General features: G+C 42.8%; 1 protein-coding gene across 18 annotated transcripts in view; it reads left to right on the forward strand.

Annotated features, from left to right (window-relative positions):
• TCF7L2 (transcription factor 7 like 2) overlaps window positions 1-20,790 on the forward strand; it is a 222,944-nt gene extending 202,154 nt beyond the window's left edge. For 4 of the 18 annotated variants that reach the window (XM_060274736.1, XM_060274733.1, XM_060274737.1 and 1 more), the window contains exons 11-14: window positions 3,525-3,573; window positions 4,103-4,153; window positions 11,117-11,189; window positions 18,129-20,790. In XM_060274736.1, coding sequence (XP_060130719.1) covers window positions 3,525-3,573; window positions 4,103-4,153; window positions 11,117-11,189; window positions 18,129-18,552 — 597 coding nt within the window. In that variant the 3' untranslated portion in view covers window positions 18,553-20,790. Of the gene's footprint in view, window positions 1-3,524; window positions 3,574-4,102; window positions 4,154-11,116; window positions 11,190-11,793; window positions 11,868-18,128 lie in introns of those variants that run through there. The other 14 variants (XM_060274740.1, XM_060274742.1, XM_060274744.1 and 11 more) reach the window with 6 other exon arrangements.
• Window positions 20,791-27,987: the final 7,197 nt, after the last annotated feature.

Consider the following 27,987-nt stretch of genomic DNA (forward strand, 5'->3'; position numbering starts at 1 on the left):
TCTCCGACCATTTTTGCCACCACCAAATTCATAGCCCACATTTTGTGCCATGAATGGAGTGGAATGAAGCTGTCAGACCACAGGGCCGATTCATTCCTGGTACTCTGCAGTCTGATTCCTCTTGGGAGTTCCTGGGGGAGTAACGTTGGGATGTGCTATAATGCTTGAAAGATTTTCAGGAAACATTTCCTCTGCTTTAGTGACAGTGTCACTGACAGATGGGCATGTTCTGTGTCTTAAATGTTTAGGACCTTTACATTTGTCCTCAGCGTGAGAGCACTGAAAATCCCTTTCTTCTCAAGCTAAAAAGGACAGGATAAGAAAGCTGATACGTCCCCAGCAGCTTGAGGCTCTATCCCCACCTGACCTTCAGGGGGAACCTTACTACAGTAGGAGAACTCAATAGCTTTGGATCAAGCACATGATCTACAAGGGTTTTACTTTTTTCTGCATAACACAGAATTCTTGGAGTCTATCCTCTTCCACGTGCTTTCTTTGGACAACAGTCTTTCTACAGATAGAGAAAGGAAATGGGGACTGCACTGTGTGTAGTGACTAGATGACCCCCTGTATCATTTTCATCTTGTATTTAGGTGTCACACACATGATAGCCATAGCTGTCAAGTTTTCCCTTTTCTCGCGAGGAAGCCTATTCAGCATAAGGGAATTTCCCTTAAATAAAAGGTAGAACTTGACAGCTATGATGATAGTGTCTGCCATACCTAATGAAGTTTTGGAGGCCTCTGTGTACATATCTTATTTTTTTCACAACTTTAAGCGAAATTAAACATTAGAAACGAAGTCCTTGATTCCAACTGTCCGGTCAAAAAATAAGTAATAAATTTAGGGTTCATATTTTTATTTTTATTTAAGCAGCATGTCAACCGGGATAAGAATTTTGTAAACTGGAACGATTAAAAAAAACCCAACAACAACGATGTTCTGCTCCCTGAAGATAGATTAAAAGTTGTTACACAAAAACATGAATTTTCATTTTAAAAATAATCTCAGAAGTTCAATTTCAGTCCCAGGATGGATGGATTCAGTTTACAATACCCTTGCTATTCAGTCTCTGTCGGACTACAAAATTTTATTTTGACGAGCAAGACACAAATGTACAGTACTAATAAATTGACAGCTGGCTCACACATGACAATGCCCCTACCCCAAGATCACTTAGATCACACAAGGTCTTACCACCAGCTCACAACTAATCTATGCTTATGTAAATTTTCTTGTTTGTGGGAGCTGGCGCATCCTCTGCAGGATGCGTATATATCAGAGGTCTAAGGTTTTTGAGCTTGAACCACTATGGAAATTGTAGCCGTTTCATATGCCACATCCACATAGAAGCATCAGTTCACTGTGACATCACATGAAGATGGCCCAGCTAACGTTACTTGTAATTTTAAATTAAAATGTATAAGGTTAAATAAATAAATAAATCAGTAAAACAGCAGAGTAGAATGATTACTAAAGCTACTTACAAAAATCCCAAAAATACCTAGAGAGCTATGGGTTCAGAGTGGAGAGCTCACTAAAAGTGCCTGCTTCATCAGTGAAAAATAAAAATTCAGTGTTAGGAAATACTAAAGGACGACTGAAATTATCAAATAAAAGTATGGTCACTCTGAATACTATGTACATTTCTGTTCTTCTGTCTCAAAGAGTATGCCAGTTTGCTGAAAGAGCAACAGTCTTTGGGGATTCTTAGTTTGAAAAATATAAAACTAAGGAGGGCTATAATAAGGATTTATAAAACCATGCATTTATATCAAGTGAATGGTGAGGGAGAACAATAGCGTAGAGCTTATTAGCATAAGGTTTAGAAGTAAAAAAAGGAAGCACTTAAACATGCAATGCCTTATTAACATTTATTATGGCGAGATATAATGTCTCTTAGCTTAGATTGCTTTTAATTAATCAATAATTAGTCAATGGCTATTAGCCATGATATAGCATCTCCATCTTCAGAGGCTCTAGGTCTCTGGTGGCCAAACGCTGAGGACTAGCAGTGGAACAGAGTTTCTTGGTTTTAAGCTACCTAAAAGCATCTAACTCTCTGTTATTGGGGAATGAATACCAGGGTAGGTGGATATTGGGCTGATCCAGTAAGACAATGCTTTTGAATACTGTAAAATGTAGCAATTTTGAGAGGTAAAGGTAAAGGTACGCCTGACCATTAGGTCCAGTCGTGACCAACTCTGGGGTTGCGGCGCTCATCTCGCATTATTGGCCGAGGGAGCCAGCGTACATCTTCCAGGTCATGTGGCCAGCATGACAAAGCCGCTTCTGGCGAACCAGAGCAGCACACGGAAACGCTGTTTACCTTCCCGCTGTAGCGGTACCTATTTATCTACTTGCACTTTGAGGTGCTTTCGAACTGCTAGGTTGGCAGGAGCTGGGACCGAGCAATGGGAGCTCACCCCGTCGCAGGGATTCGAACTGCCGACCTTCTGATCGGCAAGCTCTAGGCTCTGTGGTTTAACCCAGCTACATATTTTCCATGCATTGCCAATATGTCATATAACATGATATCCTATGTTCTCATGCTGAATGGACCTGTCTGTGTAACATATACTAATATTAGGTTATGTGTTTTTATACTATAAAACTCCCTGCAATACTCACATGAAGGGCGATGTATAAATTTAATTCTTATTAACACCAATGATGAAGAACCTATGGCCCACCACATGTTGCTGGACTGCAGCACCCTTCATCCCTGACTATGAGCCAATACTGGCTTGGGTTGACAATATGTATGTTGAGCCTTATTTCTTATACTTACGCACAGTATTTGTTTGTTTGCTTGTTTAAATTTATAAAGCCCCCTTCATCATAAGATCTCAAGGTGGTTTACAAAATAAAATACAAGATATAAACACAAGTAAATAATTAAAACAAAACTGTTGGAAGATTGCTTGGGAAAGGTTTCCTGCTCAAAGCAAGTTTGCAATCCATTTTTAACTTTATTTGTTCATGAGATTTTGTCAGACATTGTAGAGCATATTTCGGGTACAATATTTTCCCACCCATCCCCAGTCCCATTGTTCTGACTGGATGAAAAGGAGAAGTATGTAATGGTAATTTATGTAACACAGACAGAGTCCTGATTGCTGGCCAGTTTTGGATTCTTTATGGGAAGTGTTGACATTAACTGCTCTGACACTATTTTATCCAATAGTAGTCTATATCAGTAGTCTTCAGCGCTTCAGATCCAAGACCCACCTTTAACCCAAACACGCATTTGGCAGCTGATTTATTCTATCATACATTTATGTGCTGCTCTTTGTACATGGTGTAAGTTATACTCCTAGGAGTTCTGAAGTGTCGCTATGACTAGAATGAAATGTTAAGTAGAAAGCAATTTGAGATGCTGAAAAGCGCTGTGTTGCCACACACATTGAAATGTTTTCAAATATGTACAATTCTAGCAAGCTTTGCAGAACATTCCTTTCCTCTTGCCTCTTTTTGAAAGTAGGTTCTGTAACAACCCTTTCATGTATTTGTGTTTCATTCAGGGCAAAAAGAAGAAAAGGAAAAGGGACAAACAGCCAGGAGAGACCAATGGTAAGTAAAATGGAATGTTTTACATATTCCTTAGTGGAACAATGAAGGCCATAAGTTACTAATACTGTGCATAAAAAGTTTGAAATCTCCCAGCCTTCTTGCCACAGGGCCATTACTACATCCAGCTTTTTCCTGTTGGATTTTTAAGTACAGTTAAATTCTTATTGCTCGCCTTTTAAAACTAGTAGCCATGTAAATGCATGACTAGCATATTATAATGGTAGTTATGTTTGTCCTTAATAACTGCAGAGCTACTCCCTGTAGAGCCATAGTTTGTTAATGCCTGTGCCATTATTACCAAAGGTGTGTGTGTGAGAGAGAGTTTGGTATTAATCTGGGCTGTTTCTGTGTGATCTGATGCATGCCTTTACAGTGGTAAATTGCAGCAATTTTTTTATAAATTAAGGAGGTTTGCCATTCTTTCTAGAAAATTAGAAATACTGCATAGGCAATCTCATAGACAATTTTGAAAAAGCCCTGATTAATTTTTTTCTTTGAAGCCTTTGTATAATTTGTTCTTTTTTTTCAGAACACAGCGAATGTTTCCTAAATCCTTGCCTTTCACTTCCTCCGATTACAGGTGCTAATGTCATTTTCAGCCATTTAAAATAGTTTTGTAAATTGCTCTCTCTTTTTTTTTATCCTGCCATTTTAGATTTTATTAACATTTAAACACTGACATTAAAAATAAATTTATCATTCACACGTTTGTAGCGTATATATATATTTATAATGTGCTATGGTTAGTTTTTTCTTTGTTTCTGATTTGTTATTCATTACAGTTGCTATTAAACAGTAATGCAGTAAAAAAATAACTCATTTGTACTAACTGTGCAAATTGAATATGCAGTATTTCTTTAAAGAGACTGATATAAAAAGCTTAATAATGAACCTCCTTAATCTAATGGCATTTTATGCGGCACCCACTAAGCCTTCTCATGCCTGCATGCGATATATATATATCTATATAGAGATATATATAGACATATGCCTTTCTACTCAAACATATCTGTCACAGTGGCCGGAGTGGACTACTTCAGAGTAACGACGCTACGCAGCTCTGCATTTTATTCTTTTATTGGTGCTGCGTATTTACAGTGCTCAAGTCATTGCTATTTACACGGAGCGATGTTGTCAGTCGGTTTCAGAACCTCCTAATGGCTTTTGGCGCGTCTTTCTCCAACACAAAAGCTTTGGCAGACCCATCCTCTTGCCCCTCCTCTTCCTGCGTAATTCTGGAGTTGGAGGGATGGGTCTTCCCCCCTTGCTTGCCCCTTCCTGTCCCACCTGGGACCCTGGCTCCTCTACCTTGCCTGAGCCTCGGACACGACTTCCTGCTTCCCCACTGGAATCGGAACTCTCCCTGCTTTCCCCTTTGCTCGGGGACGGGCTTGAACTCAGGAGGGGAGGGACTTCGCGATATCCCCTGTCCCTCACATCCACCCCCCTCCCAAGCTCTCCTTCACCCCTCCCCAGGCCCCCCCCATGTGTCGGTGACGACTGGAAGCCTAAGAACTCAGTGCTCTCCGAGCCCGTTGGTGTGAATACCTCCCCCCAGTCCTGCGAGCCCCCCCCTTCCGCCTGGGCGGACGGGAATCCCAAAAAGTCCGTGGCGTCAGAGCTGGTGGGGGTAAAAACGTTCTGCCAATCTGCTCCTTCCTCTGACTGGGTGGATCTCGGTGACACCCATACCTCATCCTCTGGTTCCTCAAACTCCGCTTCCCAGCGCCATGGTGAGCTGCTCTCCCGTGCCTCCTCCTCCTCCCCCTCCCTTTCCATGTGCCAGGGCTTGGGTCTGTGGGGAAAGAGGGCGTGAAATTCTTCCACCAAGAATTCCTCCTGTATCTGAGTGGCTGGGACCCATTCATTCTGGGACGGTGGAGCATCCTCCCATGCCATGAGGTACTCCAGTCCCCCCACCCCCCACCTTGAATCCAGGATGGCCGTGGCCTCATTGAGTTGCTCCCTGCCTTCCCTCTCCCCCCCTCCCTCGGGGGTTTGTTCTCTGTCTCGGAGCCTGCTGCTTTCCCTGTACGGCGACAGCAGCGATCTATGAAACACTGGATGCACCCTCATGTCCTCTGGCAGTGCCAGCCTGTATGCCACCGGGTTTACCTGTTGCGTGACCGTGAAGGGGCCCAGCCTTTTGGGTGCCAGCTTTTTGCACCTCCCTCTGGTGGGAAGGCCCTCCGAGGACAACCACACCTTGTCCCCCACCCTGATGACCTCCCCTTGTCGCCTGTGGCGATCTGCCCCCTTTTTGTACGCTTCCTTGGCCCTCTCCAAGTGTTCTCTGAGCTGCTGGTGCACCGTCTCCAGTTCCTCTGCCCAATCCTCAGCCTGTGGGCCCTCCTCCTCCTCCTCCTCCCTCTCCCTCTCTGGGAAAGATCTGAGGTCGCGCCCGTAATTGGCCTTAAAGGGCGACACCCCTGTGGAGACGTGCACTGCATTGTTGTAGGCAAATTCTGCTAGTGGCAAGCGATCCACCCAGTCCGTTTGCCGCTGGCTGACGTAGCATCTCAGGTACTGCTGCAGAATGGCGTTGACCCTCTCCGCTTGTCCGTTGGTCTGCGGGTGTCTAGCCGTCGACAAGCTGACCTCCACCTGCAGGAGGTTCATGAGCCGCCGCCAGAACCTGGAAACAAATTGGCGGCCACGATCCGAAATAACCCTTAAAGGTAATCCATGCAGTCTGAAAATGTGATCAACAAACAGTTTGGCTGTCTCTTCTGCCGAGACTGCCCTGGCACACGGTATAAAGTGACACATTTTGGACATAAGGTCCACCACCACCAACACTGCGGTCTTGCCCCTGGAAGAAGGCAGATCTGTGATGAAGTCCATGGACACCACTTCCCACGGCCTGTGTGGTGTGGCTAAGGGCTCCAGCAACCCTGGTGGCGCTGCTCTGACCACCTTCGCCCGCTGGCAGGTGGTACAGCCCCTTACATAGTCTCGAACATCTTCCCGCACCCCTGGCCACCAGAAGTGTCTCATGACTAGGTGAGCGGTTTTGTCCCTTCCAAAATGCCCCGCTGTAGGGTTGTCGTGCATCTGCTTGAGGACCGTACGTCGAAGCTGGGTGGTGGGTAGGTACAGCGCACCCTTGTAGAAAAGCAGCCCTCTGCGTTCTGCAAAGTCTTTTGCCTGCTCCCTCCCCCCTCTCAGTTCTCTGAAGATGCGGTTGGCAAAGTCATCCGCTGCCGTCAGTGCTGTGAGTTCTGCCTCGCTCACCACAGCTGCTCCGCAGGACCATGCCGACGGGGGGAAAATGTGCCTTGGGGCTGGTGGCGCCTCCTCCTCCATGTACTCTGGCTTGCGGGAGAGGGCATCCGCCCTGACATTCTGCTCCCCCGGGATGTAGTGGATGGAGAAGTTGAAGTTCGAGAAGAACTCTGCCCACCGTATCTGCCGCTGGTTGAGCACCCTGGCAGTTCTCCAGAACTCCAGGTTCTTGTGGTCTGTGCACACCTGGATGGGGTGCTTCGCGCCCACCAGGAAGTGTCGCCAGTGCTGGAACGCAGCGTAGATCGCAAGAAGTTCCCTATCAAACACTGTGTAGTTGCGTTCTGGCTGTGTCAGCTTCCTGGAGAAGAAGGCACAGGGTCTCCACTCCCTGTTGGCGTCCAGTTGCAACAAAATTGCGCCCACAGCTTTTTCAGAAGCATCTGTCTCAATGCGTAGGGGCGCGTCCTGCACCACATGGAACAGGTTTTGGTCTGAGGCGAACACTCTCTTGAGGCTTTCGAACGCTGCTTGCGCCTCTGGTGTCCACTTGAACTTCTGCTTGCCTCTCAGGCAGTCCGTGATGGGAGCCGTAACGCGAGAGAAGTTCTTGATGAACTTCCTGTAGAAGTTAGCGAAGCCTAGTAGGCGTTGGGCATCTTTGCGCGTCCTGGGGCTGTGCCAGTCCAGGATGGCCTGCACCTTGTCCTTGTCCATCGCCAGCCCCTTGTCTGACAGCTTGTAGCCCAGGAAGTCCACCTCTTTGGTGTGGAACTTGCACTTCTCCAGCTTCACATACAGGTGGTTCTCCTTCAGGCGTTGCAACACCTCTCTGACATCTTTCACATGCTGCACTGGGTCATTCGAGTAGATAAGGATGTCATCTAGGAAGACCAAGCATTTCCTGAAGAGGAGGGACCCCAGGACGTGGTGCATGAAGGCCTGGAAGCATGCTGAGCCCCCTTGCAAACCGAAGGGCATCACCAGATATTCAAAAGAGCCCAGAGGCGTGAACATCGTGGTTTTCCATTCATCTCCTTCCCGGATCCTGATCAAGTTGTACGCCCCCCTTAGGTCCAGCTTGGTGAAAATCTTGCCCCTGCGTGCCGCTGTCAGGAGATCATCCACTCTGGGCATGGGGAAAGCCACGGGCTCTGTCACCGAATTCAGCCGTCTAAAGTCCACCACAAGACGGCGCTGTTGCGTGTCTTTCTTGTCCACCCAGAAGACCGGGCTGCCCCCTGCTGCCTTGCTTTCCCTTATGAACCCCCGCTTGAGGTTCTTGTCGATGAAAGCGCGCAGATCCTCCAGCTCCTGGTCTGACATGGCGTACAGCTTGGCTGGGGGTATCGTCGCCCCTGGCACCAGGTTGATCTGGCAGTCAAAAGGCCTGTGCGGGGGTAGGTGGTCGGACTCCGCTTCGCTGAAGACCTCCTGCAGGTCCCAGTACTGCTTGGGTATTGCCTCACCCCCTTTGATATGCATGGTGGCCACCGTGGCTATCGGAGGCCCCTCCCCTGGTTGGTGCTGCATGCAATGTTCCAGACAAAAGTCTGACCCAAACGTGATGCACCTCTGGTGCCAACTGATGGAGGGGTCGTGGCGCGCCAGCCAGCTCATGCCCAAGACGATGGGGGGGTCTGAGATGGTGGTGACGTTGAACGCCAGTGTCTCTGAGTGCCTTCCCACCGTCATTCTCATGGGGGGGGTTTGATGTGTGATGGCCCCTCCCAGCAGCTCCCTGCCGTCAATGGTTGCTACGTGCAGAGGAAAATCCAACTGCAAAAGCTGGATTTGGTGCTCTTCTGCAAAGCTTCTCGAGAAGAAGTTGGCGGACGCCCCACTGTCAATTAAGGCGAGGACCTTCAGGGGATAGCCATTTGGGAGCGTTAGCGTCACTTCTAGAACCACTCCTGCTCTGGGAGGGGTGGGCTGGCTCTGCACCTCTCTGTGCGGGTGGGCGGGCTGGGGCTGTTGTCTGCTGACTGTGCCTGGCTGCTGCCCCTTGTCTCCTGCAGCCAGGCTTTCCCGTTTCCCTGCTGTGGTGCTGCGTCAGTGGGGGAGGGCACCACCGTTCCCGCCTTTCCTTGCCACTCCCTGCGATGTGGGCAGTCTCTGACGAGATGCTGGGGTGAGTTGCAGAGAAAGCAATTCCCGCCCCTTCCCGCCTTGCGTCTTGGCGCCGCTGGGGTTTGAAAAGCCCGCGCGCGCGCGCTATCAATCTGCATGGGCTCCTGGTCCTGGCTGGCTCCAGGCGTGGCCTGAAAGGGTTGTTGAGGGAGTGGCTTCTCCTGCGACCGTGGGAACCAAGCCCGCTTTGCGCGCGTCGCTTGCTTGTCGTTCCACCGGGATTCCTGCCTCACCCCCACCGCCAGAGCTGCTTTGCTCAGCTGATCCATAGTACTGGGCTTTGGACCTCTCGAGAGTTCATCCTTCACCTCCTCGCTCAAACCCAAGTAAAACGCAGCTTGCATGGGAGGCGAATCCAAAACCCACCCCAGTCTGTGCACCAGCATGGTGAATTTCGCCCAATATGCGCGAACTGTCATATTTCCTTGGCGTAAATTATGCAGTTCCTCCTTAGTCTGGTCCAAATGACTATCGGACGAATACATCGTCCTCAAACCTTCTAGAAATTGTTGGACATTTTTCATGCAAGGATTCTTGGTTGCGATTAATGGTCTTAGCCACTCCCTGGCTGCTCCGGTGAGATGTTCCACAATAAACGCTACTCTGTGCTCATCATCGGGGAACTCATTCTGGTGCAGCTCAAGAGCATACACGATCTCAGTCTCAAAGCCCTGAAACTCCTTCGGGTCTCCATTGAACTTGCTTACAAGGGTCCCTGCTCTCCTTCCTGGCAGCACTTGGACTTGGGGAGCCCCTCCCGCCTTGTTTTTCTCTGCATCCAGCTTGTTTTGGAGGTCTACCGCCACCGCCCTTAAATGCTGCTCTTTTTCCTGGAGCTCTCTCACCTGTTCCGCAAGTTGTAGCCGGTCGTCCTGGACCTTCTTAGTCTCCTCTTTAGCTGCCTTCAATTCTCCCTGCGCCTGCAGCGACAGCTGTTGCAGTTCTAGCTGGGCTTGCTCAGCGATCTGCCGCCACTTCTCCGCCTCGGACACGCTCATCCCGGCAACTCCGAAGTAGCCCAAAAATGATTAGGAGGTTGCTGTCACAGTGGCCGGAGTGGACTACTTCAGAGTAACGACGCTACGCAGCTCTGCATTTTATTCTTTTATTGGTGCTGCGTATTTACAGTGCTCAAGTCATTGCTATTTACACGGAGCGATGTTGTCAGTCGGTTTCAGAACCTCCTAATGGCTTTTGGCGCGTCTTTCTCCAACACAAAAGCTTTGGCAGACCCATCCTCTTGCCCCTCCTCTTCCTGCGTAATTCTGGAGTTGGAGGGATGGGTCTTCCCCCCTTGCTTGCCCCTTCCTGTCCCACCTGGGACCCTGGCTCCTCTACCTTGCCTGAGCCTCGGACACGACTTCCTGCTTCCCCACTGGAATCGGAACTCTCCCTGCTTTCCCCTTTGCTCGGGGACGGGCTTGAACTCAGGAGGGGAGGGACTTCGCGATATCCCCTGTCCCTCACAATATCCATTGCTATTCACCTGCTTTACCTGCATACCACTTGCTTCCATGCTTCTGATCATTTTATTTCTGGCTGAAACTAACATATCCATTTTGCTATCTGCTTATTCTGAGCCATTTCTTTTTTCTTTTTAAAATTATTTTTAAAAAAATACAAATTGAATGTTTATTCCCAAAGCTGCATTATCCCCCCCTCCAAGAAGAAAGCATGTTAGATCTTTCTATACTAAGTTCCTTGTCTCTCCACACCCCACCCCACCCCACCCCCACATCTTTTTTCCCTATAAAAAGAAGTATTTCTATATCAACAGAGCAGTCCACCAAATAGTGTTCCTCACAAACCCGCTGCATTTCTTGGGGGCTTGTGCAGAAACAGTAGACGGGTTGTGCCTCCAATGCCTCTTGAATCAATTGAAATTCTTCCTATTATTATTATTATTATTATTATTGAAGTCAGTCCTTTCAAAAAGGGATACTGCAGCTTTAATTGCAACAGCTAATTTCAAAAGTTTGATAGATGTGACAATCACTATTTAAAGAAAATAAAAACAATCAAAAGTTGATATTTTGCAGTTAATAATGAGGTGATTTTATTTCCTTTTATTTTTATTTATTTTTCTTATTTTTATTTTTTATTCTCCTTCTCTCTCTCTCTCTCTTTCTCTCTCTCTTTCTTTCTTTCTTTCTCTTTTCCTGCTCGCTTCTTTCTTGACCTCATTCAGACCTGAGCGCTCCTAAGAAATGCCGAGCGCGCTTTGGCCTTGATCAACAGAATAACTGGTGCGGCCCCTGCAGGTGTGTATAGTCTCCCCCCACCCACCCACCCCGACTTGCTATGGCTGGTTTTGCAGCTGGTTTATTTGGTACTTCCCCCTTCCCCTCCCTTTTCTCCTGCTTTGTTGCTTTGTAGCTCTGTGTTGTGATCTAGAAGACACAAGGGAGTGGGACGCTGCCGTGAATGATCATCTCTTTCTGTTTAAAGGATTTCGCTCTCTTCCGCCCCCCCCCCGCCCCCCTCATTTTTGTTTCCTCCACCCACCTGCTCACTGCCGCTAGCTGGAAAATTCCCACTGTAAGACAGCATCAGCCTAGGCTTGCACACACAATCGCACCCTCCTCTCTGGAAAGTTCCATACCCCATATATATAACATTGCTAAACATCCTTTGATACCACAGTGCAGAGTTCAACAGAGAAGACACAGGGCTAAGTGAAGACAATGCACAGCAGGCTTAGGCATTGTGTGTCACCTTGTGGAGATCCTCTTTCTTTCTTGCCCTTTGGTCTGCGAGATTGCCAAATGAACTGGGAGAAATGTTAGCTGTAGCTAAGATTTCACATCCAACTGAGCTCTATCCACCATTGTGTTGTATTTTTTTGTGTTTACCTTGTGCTAACAGATGCAAATACTCCAAAGAAGTGTCGGGCATTGTTCGGGCTTGACCGACAGAGTTTATGGTGCAAACCATGCAGGTATACTACCCATTAGGCCTTTGGGAACTAAAAGCATTCTGTCATCTTAGTATTAAATGTGTGGTTTATTTTTAACCCCTCCCCTTCCACTTCTCGCCTTCCTTGCTTCTACGACATTGATTGCTAATAAATTTTGATCTTCAGAATTCCTTGCTAATTCAGTGCAAATTTCTTTTCCTTCTTGACCAATAACCTCTCTTTTGGTAGTAGAACTGGGACTTGGTGCACACATCCCCAAGATGCAGAAACTAACATTTTCTTGGTCAAACAAGTGTGTTAAGTGGACATCCATACAAGTGTCTATGTGTATGCTCTCAGTCTCCAAAGGATATTTGCAGCACTGGTATTTTCACTGTGATGAAAGAGGATACAAATTAGAACTTCTGCTTGGATCTAAGCTTATAATATATTGGGAGTCTATATAACAAATTCTTCTGTATGTTTTTGAATCAATCTTGTGTGCTTCTGAAAGCTCAACTAAAATTCATATTCGGCACATTCATAAGGTGCCTGGCAAAAAAAATATTTGCAGTAGTCCATCTGTCGCTGGCTTGTTAAGTTGACATTTGCTTGGCAAGTTGTTTTGGGATTTTAATCAAATTACAGGACATTGTTCTGCATTGTTCAGCTTAATGGCACAGAAGACCAAAACATTTGAAACAACCCATGTTCTACTGCAGGATAAATTCAGTATGCACTTGTTTCTTGGTGAAGGGAAGCAAACTATCTCTTGTTGCATTCTTTTTTTCCCCTTAATATGGTTAAATTTGTTATTTCTCTGTTCTGATCCAAGCAGTCTTTGAATTTGGAATATTATGATGGTAGGTATCTCAGTCCAACACACACTCTTTTCTGTATGTAGTGCTTCCCCTCCCCACCTTTCCCTCTGATTCACACCCATACCATGTGCTTCATTCTGTTTTTTTTAGACAGTAGAGCAGTTATTCATATGATATGCATGCCAATTCTGTTAGTTTTGTGATGCCAAGCTATACACATGGATTGAAAACGTACTGTACATCTAATTGTTAGATAAAGTTCATGCATTGTCCTTTAAGGACGGCATTCCACCTAAACTCTGTAACTTCCCATCAGATGCATGCGTAAACACTGTGATTGTGTGACAGAAGCAGCAAATAGCACAGGTCATTGTCAATGCAGATTACTGAATACCTTTTGAAAATTACAAGTTCAAGAAACATTTGAACAGCCAGATTACAACTTTAGCTTTGAAAAAAAATATGAGACAACTCATTAAGAGAGAGAAATTCCTCTTAACACTACTAAGCTTATCTGGCAGTTATTCTAGTACATAGAGACATAGGCGGCCATTTTTATATCTGTCAAAACTAGAATGCTGATGGAAGGTAGGAATTATGCTCTAAATCCCTTATCAGTAAAGGGACTGTTTTGAACTGAGATAGAGGCCAGTAATGTTGGCTCCACACATCTGGTCACTGCAACATAAGCAAAGGCATCCCTAGCCATCTATCTTGCAGGATATACAGTAATAAATACATCGGAAAAGGCTTCGTTTGGGGCACCTCAGGTGCTCACTGCCATATTCACCTGTGTCTTGGTTTGTGCACAGTTCTGAAATTCTCTTTGCCCTGGGAGGAAAATGAGATTAAAGACCGTATTTGTATGTATGTGTCTTGGTTTGGTTGACAGTGGCCAAGGTGCATAATTGTGCATGGGAAGGAGGTTGGGATCAAGGGAGCCCACTAGGATGACTTTTGAGGATCAGATTTGGCTGCAGATGCCTGTTTCCGGCATCTGCCTCTTTTATTACCTTTTTACTGCAACCAGTATTTTATTGCTTTAAAACTACATTTAACTGTTTTTCAAGTCATATTTAAAGAGGATCTGCTACATGATCTGTAGTATTTTCAGTCAAGTGATCATTGAATTGTGTGTGGAGAGAAACAAACTCTTTTTTTATACAAAATAGCATTTTCAGCTTAACATAATTTCAGTTTAGTTCTAAAAGCTTTGCGGTAGGATCATTAAAATGCCATTCTTGAAGCTACAGAGCATGCATATTAACACTGCAAAAAAATTTTTAAACAAACTGTTACAATAAACTTTAATAGAGTACACAGTTGAAACTGTAGGTAATCACTTTCTCTCTTTCTTTCTCTCCCTCCCTCTTTCTACTTGACTCCAGAGGTTTTTTCCCCCCTCTGGGGATAGATGATACATTGCAGAGTTCAGTAAAGGAGCAAATACTGGACCTTTTTGGGTGGGGGCATCCCACAAACCAAGACAGTTTTTGATTTATGATAGCAAAATTTTACTGAGAGTAAAATGAGGACAGTTGGGACAATATTAGTATGAATTAGTACTTAATATCCCAAATATGCATTAGTCTGTGAGGATAGGTAAGTGTCATGGCCCACACTTCATGTGTGTATCATACCTAGGTCAGTACAGTCTAGAACATACAATTAAATACTTTAAAGGTCAGTTAAATTAGGTATAATGCTTTTAGATAGAAATTTGGTTTTCTATAGCTGTTACCAGTGGCATCATAACTAGCTGAACAATAAAGTGCTTTTGGGTTTCGATTCCAGTATTTGCTTCATGGTATGTCATCTACAGCATATATGTACGAGACATTTACCACTGGGCTCAGGAACACCTTAATTATTCAATTAATTAATCTACACATGCTTTGGAGCTAAAAAATTTGCCCATAATCCACTAGGTCTAAAGTGGAGAGAGAGAGAGAGAGAGAGAGAGAGCTTTGCATGTTCCATGGCTTCTTAGTGCTGTGTTTATATTTCACAGTTCTGTGGCTGCTCTGTGTAAGCACAGAAACTTTTGTTGAGTGCTGAATTAAAAAGTTGCAAGATTATTATTTTTTAAAGCAAGTTCCTGTACCTTTTGGTCAGGAAAATCACTGGCAACATTTTGAATTTCCAAATGTTGACCAGAGAAGAAAAATAGATTTATGGCTTGCATAGCACTTTGTCCCTTGCCATAACTCACAAAATAAATTGTTCAGGATAAGAAACTAGGTCTGCATTTATGAGTTATTATAGAATTCAGCTTTTCTCAGCACTGATTTTTTTTTTTTTACATACTACCCTGGGCTTACAACTTGTTTTCTACAAGCCTCATGCTGATGACCTACACCTGATGCAACACTAATCACACACATCCTAAGAAACAGCCGTTTCTCTTGTCCTTTATATAAAACTGATTTGCCTGAACCATACGAGACTGATTCTGATTTTGAAGTGATTTCTGTAAATGAACGGCAGCAAATAGTAACAACCGAAACACCACTTTCAGTAAGGACGCTACATTTTGCCATAGCGTTTTTCTGGGTTTTCTTGGCCCGATGCTGCAGGGAAATGCTTCAGTTGTAAAGAAGAGTGGGTGCCAGGGAGGTGGAGGAAACTGAATTTGGGCACTGATCCCAATCCTATTAGGAACAACGTTGGTAATGCAGACATGTATACCGTAGTTCTCTTCAGCACCCCAGAACAAGAACCCATCTTGAACCTTGGTTGGCTTCTTTATGGGCATACCATTGCAGGCTATGTCTGTAATGACCAAATCTTTGAGCAAGGAGGTGCACCTGTGAAGTTGAGTTTGGTGGGAGGGGTTAGCATCTAGAGATCCTACCCATTGATCCATGTAGTGCATGCATGCACACACATGCTCCTCTACCCTTCGTCCTGCATGGCCTGCCAGAGCCTCCCACTGCCTCCCACCAACAGCATGGTGACTTGATCTAGAAGGTCCCCATGGCATTGACAGGTAGAGCTCTGTGTGCTATTTGGAAAATGCTGATCTGCAAAGCAAGAGAATAGTACCTTGCATGCCAATGCGGAACATATAATGGGATCTCCTAAATATTAGCACCACTCTGTTAATATAATCTTGCTTATTTCCCATGGGTTGGTTAAAAAAAATAAAAATGCTGCTTTGAACTGTTGATATGGTAACATTGCCTCCTTTCTGCCTGAAGGGACTAATTAAAGAGTAAGACATAAAGAACATGAAATAGTTCAGGCCAGTGGACTACATCAATTTCTTGCTAATAGATTTCCAGTTTTTATTACTTTAGGTAGGAGGCTTCTAGCAAGGTTCTGTTTAGAGCCCACCAATTACTCTTTTTATCTTTTAACTTGCCTTAATAAAGCATGGTTTGCTGTTGCTTGCCATCTTGCACTTTCTCTTTCCTTTTATTTTCTGCTCTGTGCTTTGTTGCTTTCATTCATAAGGTTTTACATGCATGGCTGTCTTAGTTTCTAGCATGTATTGATCAGCAGGCTAATATGGTTAAAATTCTCCACTGCCCTAACAATTGACTTTGCTGTGTGGAACTTTGGGCAGAACCTTAATCTCTTTTTTTGGGGGGGGGAGAGGGAAAAGTTGTTAATCTGTTCTATTCCAGAAACCTTTAGGAACTGACAAGAGCAAGTTCTTTGGGTTTCCTAGCTAATCTTTTCTAAAATGTGACCCATTTTATTAATTTATTATAAAAATATTTATATCCCACTAAATCCTAAAAAAAATATCAAAGCAGTTTACGACATTAAAATGATTTTTAAAAAATCCATACCATAAAAGCATAATTAAAAACGATTCAAAAGGGCGGGGGAGGAATAAGAGCTAAATTTGGAAGCTGCCTTACACAATTTGCTCCATTTTGACCAGTATTGTTTACACTGCCTGGCAGCAGCTTTCAGACAGGGGTCTCTCCTAGTCCTACCAGGAGATGCCAGGGATTGAACCTGGGACCTCATAGAAGAAAGTGCAAATGTATCATTAAAGGTGCAGTGACAGAGCATCAGTGGAGTGAAATGGAGATTGTGACATGAGACTAATGCTGGGTGGAATGCTCTCTGAAGTGGACATAGTCCACTCACTTGGATTTGAAAGTGTTAGCTCTCAGATTACAGATGACTGGGTGATAGCGTTACTTTTTACTGGGCTTTTATAATTGTGCCAGCTGACCTTTATAATTCTACATATGGGTCGGCTTGGAATCATTCACTTAAGCCCTGGCACCTGTTGGAGGTATTGGTCAATTTCAATACAGGGTCAACTTCAACTGGCCACATACTTGCCTCTCGGCCTCAAATGAGAGTCTCATGCTAACAGATGTGCAAGGGAACATCAGTTGAGAAAGGTGCCTTGTATTTGCTCCAACACGAGTGCTTTGGGCAAAAAAAGAGAAAAAGATCAAAACGTTGTTTTTGCTGTGACCGGTTTCTAGAATCCGTTTGCCCTATGAGAATCTGCTCCAGAGGACGCATTCATTGTATGCCTAATATTTTTGTTCTGCCACTAGACATGTCTTCTGAATATTAGGCAGTAGGTGCAATGCATAGATGTCATTCTTTATGTAAGCTGGATAAGCCAGGGTGCATAGTGGCCTGATTTAATAGCATTGATAATTTTTGTGAAATTCTTAACCGTTTTCTGATTGTTTCTCTTTACAATGATACCTATTGTTGCTTCGTTTGTGCACCCCACACCTAACCAAGATTTAAGTTTTCTTTTGAAGTTCTTTTAATTTCTATAAATTAAAGTAGAAGCCAAACCATTCCTTCTCCCACCCCACCCTTTACAAAATAAAATAAAATAAATGAATGTGTGATAATCCACAACCTGCAGGTTATACAACCAGTTATTCTTGTGAATTCGGACGGTATTTCTGTTCATCTTCCTTTTCCTTCATTTCCCACTTTTATTCTTCCTGTTACTCTTTCCTCTTTTTTGTTTCTGTGTGACGTTGATTTTTTTGTTTGTTTTTGTTTTCACACGGTGTGGTTCTAAACAGAAACAAGCAGGAGTGGTAGATCCTCGGCTACAGGTTGTCGCAAAGGTGGGGTTTCTTCCAAGGCAGGCAGGGAGATACTCCAGAAGCGAGACTCCAGAGTCAGTCTTTCAGAATGCTGGGTGCCAACTGAGAGGAAGTATCTGCCATATTTTCGTTTGTAGGGGAACGAGAATGTAAACAGCTAAGAATAAATTCACATGGTGCTAAAAGAACATAAAACCGATTGCTTTTAAAATAAATAAATAAATGCCCAAATGGGACAAAGAGCAAATTCCTCTAGTTAGCAGAAAGAAGGATTCCTGAATTGTTATCCAGAGGTAGCCAGCACCATTATAATAATTGGGTATAGCTAAACAGAGCCCGGCATAGTTGGTTGATGGCTCTTTGCTTTAGGGTTATTATTTTCCCCTCCAAATAGCGTCTTTGCCCTTCATTCACAGATTGCTCTCTCCCTATTTCTAGGAGAAAAAAAAAGTGCGTTCGCTACATACAAGGTGAAGGCAGCTGCGTCAGCCCACCCTCTTCAGATGGAAGCCTACTAGACTCGCCACCGTCTTCTCCCAACATGCTAGCCTCCCCCACAAGAGACTCAAAACCACAGACTGAACAAACCCAACCTCTCTCGCTCACATTGAAACCCGACCCACTCTCACACCTCTCGATGATGCCGCCCCCGCCGTCTGAAAGCTCCACTAGCAAATCCAGCGGTCTGCCTGCTAGTAATTGTCAGAACGGGGCACTGGACCATCAGTCTGCCACTTTACCGCAGTCCGCCCCGTCCTCCTCTTCGCTAGCGCAACCCTCGACATCCTCCTTGCATTCCCATAATTCTTTGGCTGGGACACACCCTCAGCCGCTGTCACTCGTCACCAAGTCTTTAGAATAGCTTTAGCCTCTTGTAGCCGTTTTTAAATTTTGTTTCATTTCTTTTCGTGTCAAGATTTCTCCCCTCCCCCCTTTTTCGTTTATATATTTTTTAAAAAATTTGTGCCATACGGCTGGCTACATTAGTTGATGTGTATCGAGTTCATTGGTCAATATTTGACCCATCCTTATTTCAGTTTTTTTCCCTTTTTAAATATGTAGATGGAGAGAAAAAAAAGCCTCATGATTCTGCCAAAATTTTTATCAACAGCTGTTTAAAGTCTTTGTAGCGTTTAAAATATATATATATATAAATATATATATACATAACTGTTATGTAGTTCCAATAGCTTAGTTTCAAAGACTGATTTTAAAAATGAAAAAAAGAAGCAATTTTGAAGCAGCCCTTGCCGAAGGCGTTGGTTCTTTATTATTTGTATTAAATACGAGCTTGCGAACCAATCATTTTACATCTGGTTTTTAAAACTTTTTAAGGGCACAATGAATGCAGTGCCGCTATTTTTTCCCCGTTTTCTTTTTCCTTTGTGTGATATAACTTTTCTTGTGATGTTACTTGTTATTGTTTAAATGTACAGAAACAAAGGGTTAAAATGTGTTAATATACCTTGTTCCATGGTGTTGTTCTTTTTTGGGGGAGGGAACGCTACTCAACAATTAAAAAGTATCACAACGCTATTGGACCAGTAGTATTTATTGCTTTAGAGATTGCTTGTTGTATCTGTATGTTTGTCCATTTTTTAAAAGAAATGCTTTCCTTTCTTTTTTTTCCCCTTGAAACATTGTGTAAAGGGTTTTTCCCCCCCTTAGTGTAAGCAACATATATATAACAACTCATTTGTACAAGGTTTTTAAGTTTATATATAAATGTGTATATATATATTTTTGTTGGCTTCTTTTTTATTTTGTTTTAATTTCTGCCTTTTTTCTGTCACACAGTTGCCACCAAATGGACATTTGCAGATGGATCAATAGTGTAAAAAACAAAAAAAAAGCTTTAAAAGCCATTACATGAAATAAGACTTGAAAATTTAGCACGGGACTTTTTATCAGTGCTGTTGGAAAAAACAGCAGAGTTTCCCATTCAGAACTGCAGATGACTTCCCTGCCACTTGTAGGCTGTGAGCAAAAAAGTTTATGTGCCAAAATTCTCAGTGATTTTCTCCTTTCCCAACAATTTTTATGCTGTACTTTTTTTTTTGTTCATCCTGTTTTGCTGTGATGTTACATAGGTAGATATGTATGTAGTTTTTAATGTCACCTATTACAGACGTGTTTGGTAGCAGATTGTCCAGAAAGCATTTTAAAATGAAGAGGTATAAACCCTAAAGGGCCAAATTCTGTATATTAGATTATTCATAAAATGAAAAATCAGACTGCCACTTTTATGTACACTTACTACATACAGGTAGGTAGCAAACTAGGCATGTTGATGTTGCAAATTTTTTTAAAGAAGATAAATGCTGTATAAAGCTGAAAAAAATGTTCATCTGTTCATCCAGTGCCATTGTAGTTGACATGAAGCGATTGTAAAACTGTCTCCAGTTTTCTTCTCTGGTTTATTAAGATGCTAACTATGACATTTTTTTGTGAATCCTTTGAATGTTTCCTAACAGTTGTGATGTTACTGTTCCGTTTTATTGCTCTTATTCCGATTTTTCATTTCTAATGGTTTGGAAGCCATTTTTGTAATGAATAAATGTCCATGCTGTACAGTATCTGTAGCATGCAGTTCTGGATTAATAAAAGCAACTTAGTACGTGCAGATGGACTTGCAGCTCATTTACATAGAGGTTTTATTTAACCCCCAGCACCTCCGCCAAGAAGGCTTTCAACAGGATGTGGTTTTTATCTGTTTCAGGAAAAGCAGCTTTAAAAAATGCTGAATAAACCAACATAGAGTTTGGGCAGGTTGCTAAGTATTTTGCGACTGCCTAGGCTTGAGGTTATTTTATAATGTTTCAGATCAGAGCAGCATAGGATTTGGCGCAAGACCATTTGGACACTGTTTATTCACCAAACACAGATAGGTAATATTCACTGAGAGATTGTGTCTCACCCAAAATACACAATCTGAACTAAATTTGGATACTTTAGCCTCTAGGCCAGAAGCGGCCAACTTAGCTCCCCATCTTAGCCACTGGCCATGCAACAACCTCTGGAGGGCATCCATGGTGGTTCTCTCTGCTCTAGACTATGCATAAGGGCAGGCATAGGCAAACCCGGCCCTCCAGATGTTTGGAACTACAATTCCCATCATCCCTAGCTAACAGGACCAGTGGTTAGGTATGATGGGCATTGTAGTCACAAACATCTGGAGGGCAGGACTTTGCCTATGCCTGGCATCGGGCAACCATAATTTGAAAAGGGGGTAGAGCTTCTGTTGCTGTAAGAGGTCTGAAGAGAACCCAGATGCCTCTTGGCAGGTTTCAAGAAGCATCTTTGAGGGAAAGCACAACCACACTTAGGATCCCGCTTTCCACGGTTCCTTGCAGTATGCAAGCAAAAGAACAAAAAAGGGAGACATGTAAGCTTCAGATGAACACGGAGCTTACATATTTCTTAGATGGAGTAGAGTTCCCTTTTCTTATATTACAAGGAGTAGCAGAAACTAAATGAGAGAAAACATGCTGAGATGCTCTTCAGTGCTTCTTGAAATGTACATAATATCCCACAATGTTGCAAGGGTATGGAAAAAATGATAACGCCATTCTACTCCTCCATACAGCTCTTGAGAAGAAGTTCATCAGGAATCCTGTCTCTCTCTTTTTGAAATTTGGACACCCTTTTCACCCACAGTTCTTCCCCACTGCAGTAAATTCTGTTGTCAAAAACTTGGAGCAAATATTTTTCTCCCATCTTTGCAGACAAGATCATCTCTAGAATTCCGCTGCCATTCATTTGAGGATTTTAATTATTGGTACAACCATACGTCTTCCTATGCCTGTTGAATGGAATCTCCAGCTTCCCTTCTCTGCAAGGACAGAATGCATTTGAAGCACATACAGTGCTAAGAATTATTGCAGCCAGGAATTTGTAGATACTTAGTAGGCTAAATTCAGCTTACATTTTGTGTATTTCAATTCTTCTGACACATGCTTTCCCATCAACTAAAACTCATGTGGCTCCTCAGTTCTAAGAGCTCCCCAACTTTGGACACTGTTGTTTGGAGAACAGCACACATTTGAATAATGTACATATCCTTTACTTGGCAGTATGTTGTGTTTTCTTAATGTTGCATTATCTGCATGACATTATTTTCTCAATAAAAAGGATTACTGTATCTTTTTTGCAACTTGTAGCAATCTGTGAACACCAATAACTCATGTAGCTCTGAGAAGATGTATTTCAGACATTAGGATTGCCATATTGTTTGAAGGCGAAAAAAATGTACTGAGGGAAACACTGGAACGTCTTGTACTGGATATTTCTTTCTCTGAATTTCTTAGTCTTGCACCTTTTTTGCAGATCAACAATAGATTAAATGGTAGAGGAATGGTGGGGGGGGGGGAAGTATTGATCATATGTTTTTCCTCCAAATCAGAAACTATTAAAACATACAAGGAAGAATGAATTCCATCCCATATTTCTTACTGCCCTATACTGAAAGCTTGAAACAAGTAAGGATATGAAACAAAATGAAATATGCTACATAAAGTATATATATTTTTTTAAAAAAATCACCTCTAAACTAAATCAGACAAACCTATATAAACTGGACACACACACACTTTTACAAATATTATTCTTCTGTTTGTGCTATGTTGTATAGTTTGTTTCAGATTATCTCATTTTTCTTGGCAGGGATGCCATGCCTATTGTTGCTGCTGCTGCTCTTTTATCAATCGTTTTATACAAAAAAGTACATAGATTTTAGAGTGCCTTGATTAAATTTCCATAGTGGTATGCCTGGCAAAAATGTAGCAGGCACAACTTTTGTTATATCTCTTAAGTGGGAAACCCTTTACTTGATAAACCTCTGCTCCACATAGTTTTTAAAAGCACAGTGCAACTAGTTATGTGAAATTCGGCCCCCTAAGATTGTTAGGTTGCAAAAAAACAGCTAAAGCCACCCTGTTATCTGCTGGCTCACAGCCCAAATCCTTTCCCAACATCCTTTTTCTACTTGCTTCCTAGCTCTATCCCCCAACCCTGCTCCTGGGTTCCTCTTTTGTCACTTTATTACCCAGGTGGCTAAGCTTTTGCAGGCAGAGGATCACACTGGTCCAAGGTCATCTCTCCAGTGACATTTTTTTTCTCCGACAGGGCACAAAGAACTTGTTTATTGCTTACCCTGCACTCTTCCACTACCTTGCCTTTTGTTCCTTGCCCAGTGGAGTAATTTTATCATGTTAAGATGCAAAGGACTAGGGCTGCCCTCACCCACATCTCTAAGGCTGAGCTTGCACATGCCACCTCAGTCGGGCTGCAGTGTTTAATTGATTAAGAATTTTTTTTATTTTGTTTCGACTACGTCAGACCAACATGGCTACCTACCTGTGATTAATCAATACACACCTTTTAATCGACTAAATGATTCCCCGAATTAACCAGACAGTAGATTTTTACAAATGGAAAAATATTTTTAATCCAAGTACTTCTAAAAACTGCAGAGGGCAAACCTCACCTCAAAAGAGGCACCCTGTCTTTCATTGGAGGTGCTGCCTCTCCTAAGATGATAAATGCAACAATTTATCTAAGAACAACAAAAGTATGCTCCTCAATTTAAGTATACTGCATCTGCATTTATGCATATGTAATTGCTCAGCTGAAATTCATAAGATGAGTTGAAACGTAATCCGGTCGCAGCCCTACTTTTGAGCCACTCTCCTGATTCTGGTACTGTATGTGTGTTGTAAAAAGTCATTCAGTCTTAACTGCAGTAGTGTTAGGCTCTTCTGTCACTTACTGCCAATTGAAGAAGCAGATGTGTGCATTTCAACTTTCCCGGATTCTTGTTTCAGCTATGAATATATGCACTCTTACCCGAAGCAGAGCAATACAAGTCATTCTTCAGCAAAGGCTAGTAAAGGAGTGGTTTTTCTGCACCAGTTGGAGGAGGTGTGGTGTCATTTAAAATATAAATTTAAAATATAATGGGAAAGGGGAAATCTAAAAAGGGCATTAACAGACACTTGACAGGTTGGGGTTTTAGTTAAATAATAATAATAATTAGACGCCTCTTTCCCCTCTCATTGCTCACTGGATTTCTTCCACCCCTTGCACATGAAGATCAGGTTGGAATATTGAGGTGTCTCCTGCCTCGGTTACAGATTGTTACACCAGCCGCCTCCAAACTGCATTTCCTAGCCCTGGTCACAGCCCAATTGCTCACCCTAACTTCTGGCAGTGCGGAATTAAGTCAATTGATGATAGTGGGTCTAAGGAGCAATTTTTTTTTAGGGGGGAGGGACTGGTTTGTTCCATAGGTTGCAACCAATATAACCAACATGGGGGGAGGGGCTTGAGTAGGGAGTCCACAAGGTATTTTATTTATGAGATTTATTCTCCGCTTTCTGAGAAAACCCTCCACAAGACACCTTACAACATTTTGAAATGCAAATCTACTTTCATAAAACCATTTAAAGCCCCTAGTCATCATCAATAATAATTGGGGGTGGGGTGGGGGTGGCTAGCACAAAACAATAATAACTGAGCTATATTCCTACTCTCATTTATAACCCCAAATTAAAAGCTTTCGAGAACTAACAGGCTTTAAAAGCTGCCTTCTTAAAAAGACCCGAGACACAGAGCCCGCCTTATCTTTGTAGGGATTGCAAGTGTTTGGGGCTTTAAGGGTAAAAATCGGCATTTTGAATGGGGCCCAGAAATGCAGTTGGTGTGGCATATTTTGACTGCCTGCTTCTCACCAATAGCCTGAGAGCGATCTTTTGTTGAAGCTTCTGAAACATCTTCCATGGCAGCCCTACACAGAGCACATTACAGTTGGCTTGGTGTGGTTTGAAGCTGAGGTGAGATTTGAATTCTTCAGTCAGGACTCCCAAGTAGCATACCAAGCTAAGTTGGTAAAAGGCACTCCTGGCTTCCATTGTCACCTGAGGTTTACCAGCCAGCAAGGTGTTTAGTAGCACCGCCAAATGTTCAGCTTAATCCTTCAAGGGGAATACAACCCCATCAAGGGCAAATTGAAATCTATCCAGATTTACCAGATCTCCCACCCAAAGTATCTTGGATTAAGCTGCATCTTATTTCCCCCTCATCCATCCCAAAGCAGTCTCCCAGCCCTTCTAGAAGCTTCCTGATGTCGAATGTCCATGCCTTTCAGAGCAAAGATCAGTCACAGGTTGGAACCTAGCGTAGAGTCACCTGTACAAGTCAAACAGCAAAATACATTTTACTCATTTGTTAAATGTATATACCACCCACACGCCCTGGCTCTCTGACCAACTTAAAGTCTCCTCACTCTCATATTTGCACCAGAGTTGTTTTTAAGTTAAGAATGGTGCATGTAAATTAATAGTTATATGACCCATATCTGACCTACTCACAGTCTCTCTCATGTCTTGATTCCAGGAGTGTGGCAGGAATGCAAATTTTGCCAACCCAATAGTTTACATTTAGTGGGGGTTTCCCCCCCCCCCCAGTTCATTCAACGGACTAAATTCCTGTCTAATGTTCACTGGGGGAAAGAGTGATTTCCCCCCCCAACAGTGGTCAGTGATTTTGTAGTGGGGTTTAGAATGGAATCTGGGAAAACAATGTTGTTTCAGAAAATAAACTCACAGGCGGCTTCTAACCCATAAGATCCAATGAGGATCTGTGTCAATCAGAAGATATTGATGCCAGAGTTAATTGATCTCTCAGGTTTGGCAAGTTGACTTCTATATATGAACTTGGAAACCATTGTTTGTTTAAACTACTTTGTGAGGACAAGCCAGAAGCAAACTGGTTTCGAAACTTGGCTTGTTCATTATTTAGAGTTTTGAAGCCACTTTCGTAGCTCTGCAAGCACCTACAGCTAACTCTTATTTTCTGCAGGTCTCTCTTCTTCCTGTGGGCCAACAGGGCTCAGCGGTCCTTTGAGTTGCTTAGTAAGGAAAAGTTTCTTCTACTTTACTCCTGTAGGTTTGTTTCATAAACTTGTCAGCAGCAATATTCCTATCAGACGGGAAACTGAAAATAAAACACTGAAGCAAAAGATGGATAAGCTAGGACAGTTGTCATTTTAATGAAGCTTTGAGTTGAAAGGTGCTTTGAGATTAAAGAAAAGTTGTAAAATGTTAAATAACTAAAGAAATGCATATTAATCAATATCATATTTGGTTCAGGTTGATGATGCAGTAGTCAACACAGGAAATATGGAGAACACTATAGTTAGTTATCAGCATTATAAGTATTAGTATTATAAAAGTCACAAACCCACAATGGACAAAGCAAGTGAGATTGGAGATGTTCCCGTATCAGGCCTGAGAAACTGAAATGGTTGTAGTACCAAAGAGTGGGTTTTTTCCTGGGGGGTATGCAGGGGTACGCATACCCCTAAACATTTTGTGAATCTAAGTTTGGCCTCATTGAGGGGCAGTATTTCAATATGAGTAGGAAAATGAGAGTGCTCCTAAACATTTTTTTTTAGAAAAAAAAAGCACTGGTACCAAATGTCAGTAGGGCTTTAGAGAAGTGCTTTGGCACTGAGCTGACATCAATGGGGAGGCAATCAGATACAGAGAATAATAAAAGGGAGATCGAATGGTTAGTGGGAAGCAAAAGTTTCCTACTTACGAGTGTCTTAATGAAAGCATATTGGGGGCATACCAGCAGAGAATTGGAATCTAGCACAGGAGCCATTTTGAGATCACCTGTAGTTTAGGTGTCAGGTGAAGTTTGTGCCATTCACATCTCCTGTGGCACTGACATCTGCTTGAGGGCTTCCCAGAGGCATCTGGTTGGCCACTCTGGGAAATAGGATCCTTGAATGATAGGCCTTACTCCTGTGGCATAATTTACCAGAGTAAACGTTGCAGTGGAGTCAAGTCGTTGCAAGAGAATTGGAGGAATGAAAACGAACATGACGGCACGCTGCTCTCCTTATGCGCTCATGTTTCTGTTTCATGAGCCATGCAAAGTTTGCAACAAACAAGAAGAAGTTTCTTACACCAGGAGTATTTTTTCCCTTTATATACAAATTTTATCTCCACATCTGATTTATGCCACGTAATGGAAATTTTGTTCTGACATAAACCACAACAAACCTAAAATATCAAAATAAAATAAAATGCAAAACATTACTTATGAATCACATTTTTAATATAAAGGCTTTTAAAATAAAATAAACAGATGCAATTTTGCAACGAGTGAATGGGAATTTTAAATTCATTACTTCTGCCCCAGTTACAAAGTGCTCTGGTCCAGACTATTAGTTTAAACTTCTGTTTAAACTGTTCATTTATAGACATCCAAAATATAAGCACTGGGGAACAATCAGTTAATTGCTTAGTCACATTTTCTGGCAATGAGTTCAGTTGCACACACTGGTTCATTGGCTAGGACAGGGCCAGAGACAATATAAATAAGCCGCTATCACCAGGACAAAGAAAGAAAAGAGGAACTACTTCTGAAATTTCTCTAATGCTTAAAATAAAACGAGGTCCTTGTCTGATGAGAGAGAGAGAAAGATATGGGGGGTGGGGGAAAAAAACTATAGCTCTTTCCATTTCTTATGGAATTAGGATATGACTCTGACTTTTTAAAATTTAGTCTATCTGCCATTGACTCTCCCTAACTTTCCACCTCCTTGCAAATATCCCTCTTCCTTTGCCACTTTAAAACAACCAAGTAGTGGTGGAAAGTCCATAGTTGTAAAGATAGAACCCATTAAAAAACTTGGTACCTCAAGAAAGTTCTATTTTCTTATAATCACTTAAAATGTGTACTTGTGATTCATTCTCGGTTTATTAAGGGAGCAGTAACGAAACCATATACACCAAGAAAACCAGACAAACCCTTTGAAACAAGCTAAAAAATATGCATTGACGAAGCATCAGATGAACAAAAGACAGCTTGCCTTAAAACCATAAGAGTGCGTACTCTCAAGAAACACTTTTATTTAATAAAAAGGCAATTGTAGAATTCCAGCAAAAGTAAATTAAACACAGTATCTGGCTTAAAAATAAATAAATAAATAAATCACGTATCCTTTTTATGGTAGTGATTTGGGTTCTACCCAGCCATTTGTTTCAGAGTGGAGAGGTTTAATAACATCTGGGGGTTGTTTTCAAAGACTTTTTAGAGAAGGAAAAAATTGGTTCCAAAAATAGTGTTCACAAAGAAAACCCCAGCAGTTATGCTTCATATCTCCTAAGCATGTGTTGAAAATAACAGGCAATCTATTGACATCACTTCTGTAGACAAATTAAACTGCAAAAAGGGTTCCAATGCCTTTCCTTTGGCGATCATAGAATCATAGAGTTGGAAGAGACCA

This window comes from Zootoca vivipara, chromosome 5 (genome assembly GCF_963506605.1).
Source record: "Zootoca vivipara chromosome 5, rZooViv1.1, whole genome shotgun sequence".
NCBI classification, from domain to species: Eukaryota; Metazoa; Chordata; class Lepidosauria; order Squamata; family Lacertidae; genus Zootoca; species Zootoca vivipara.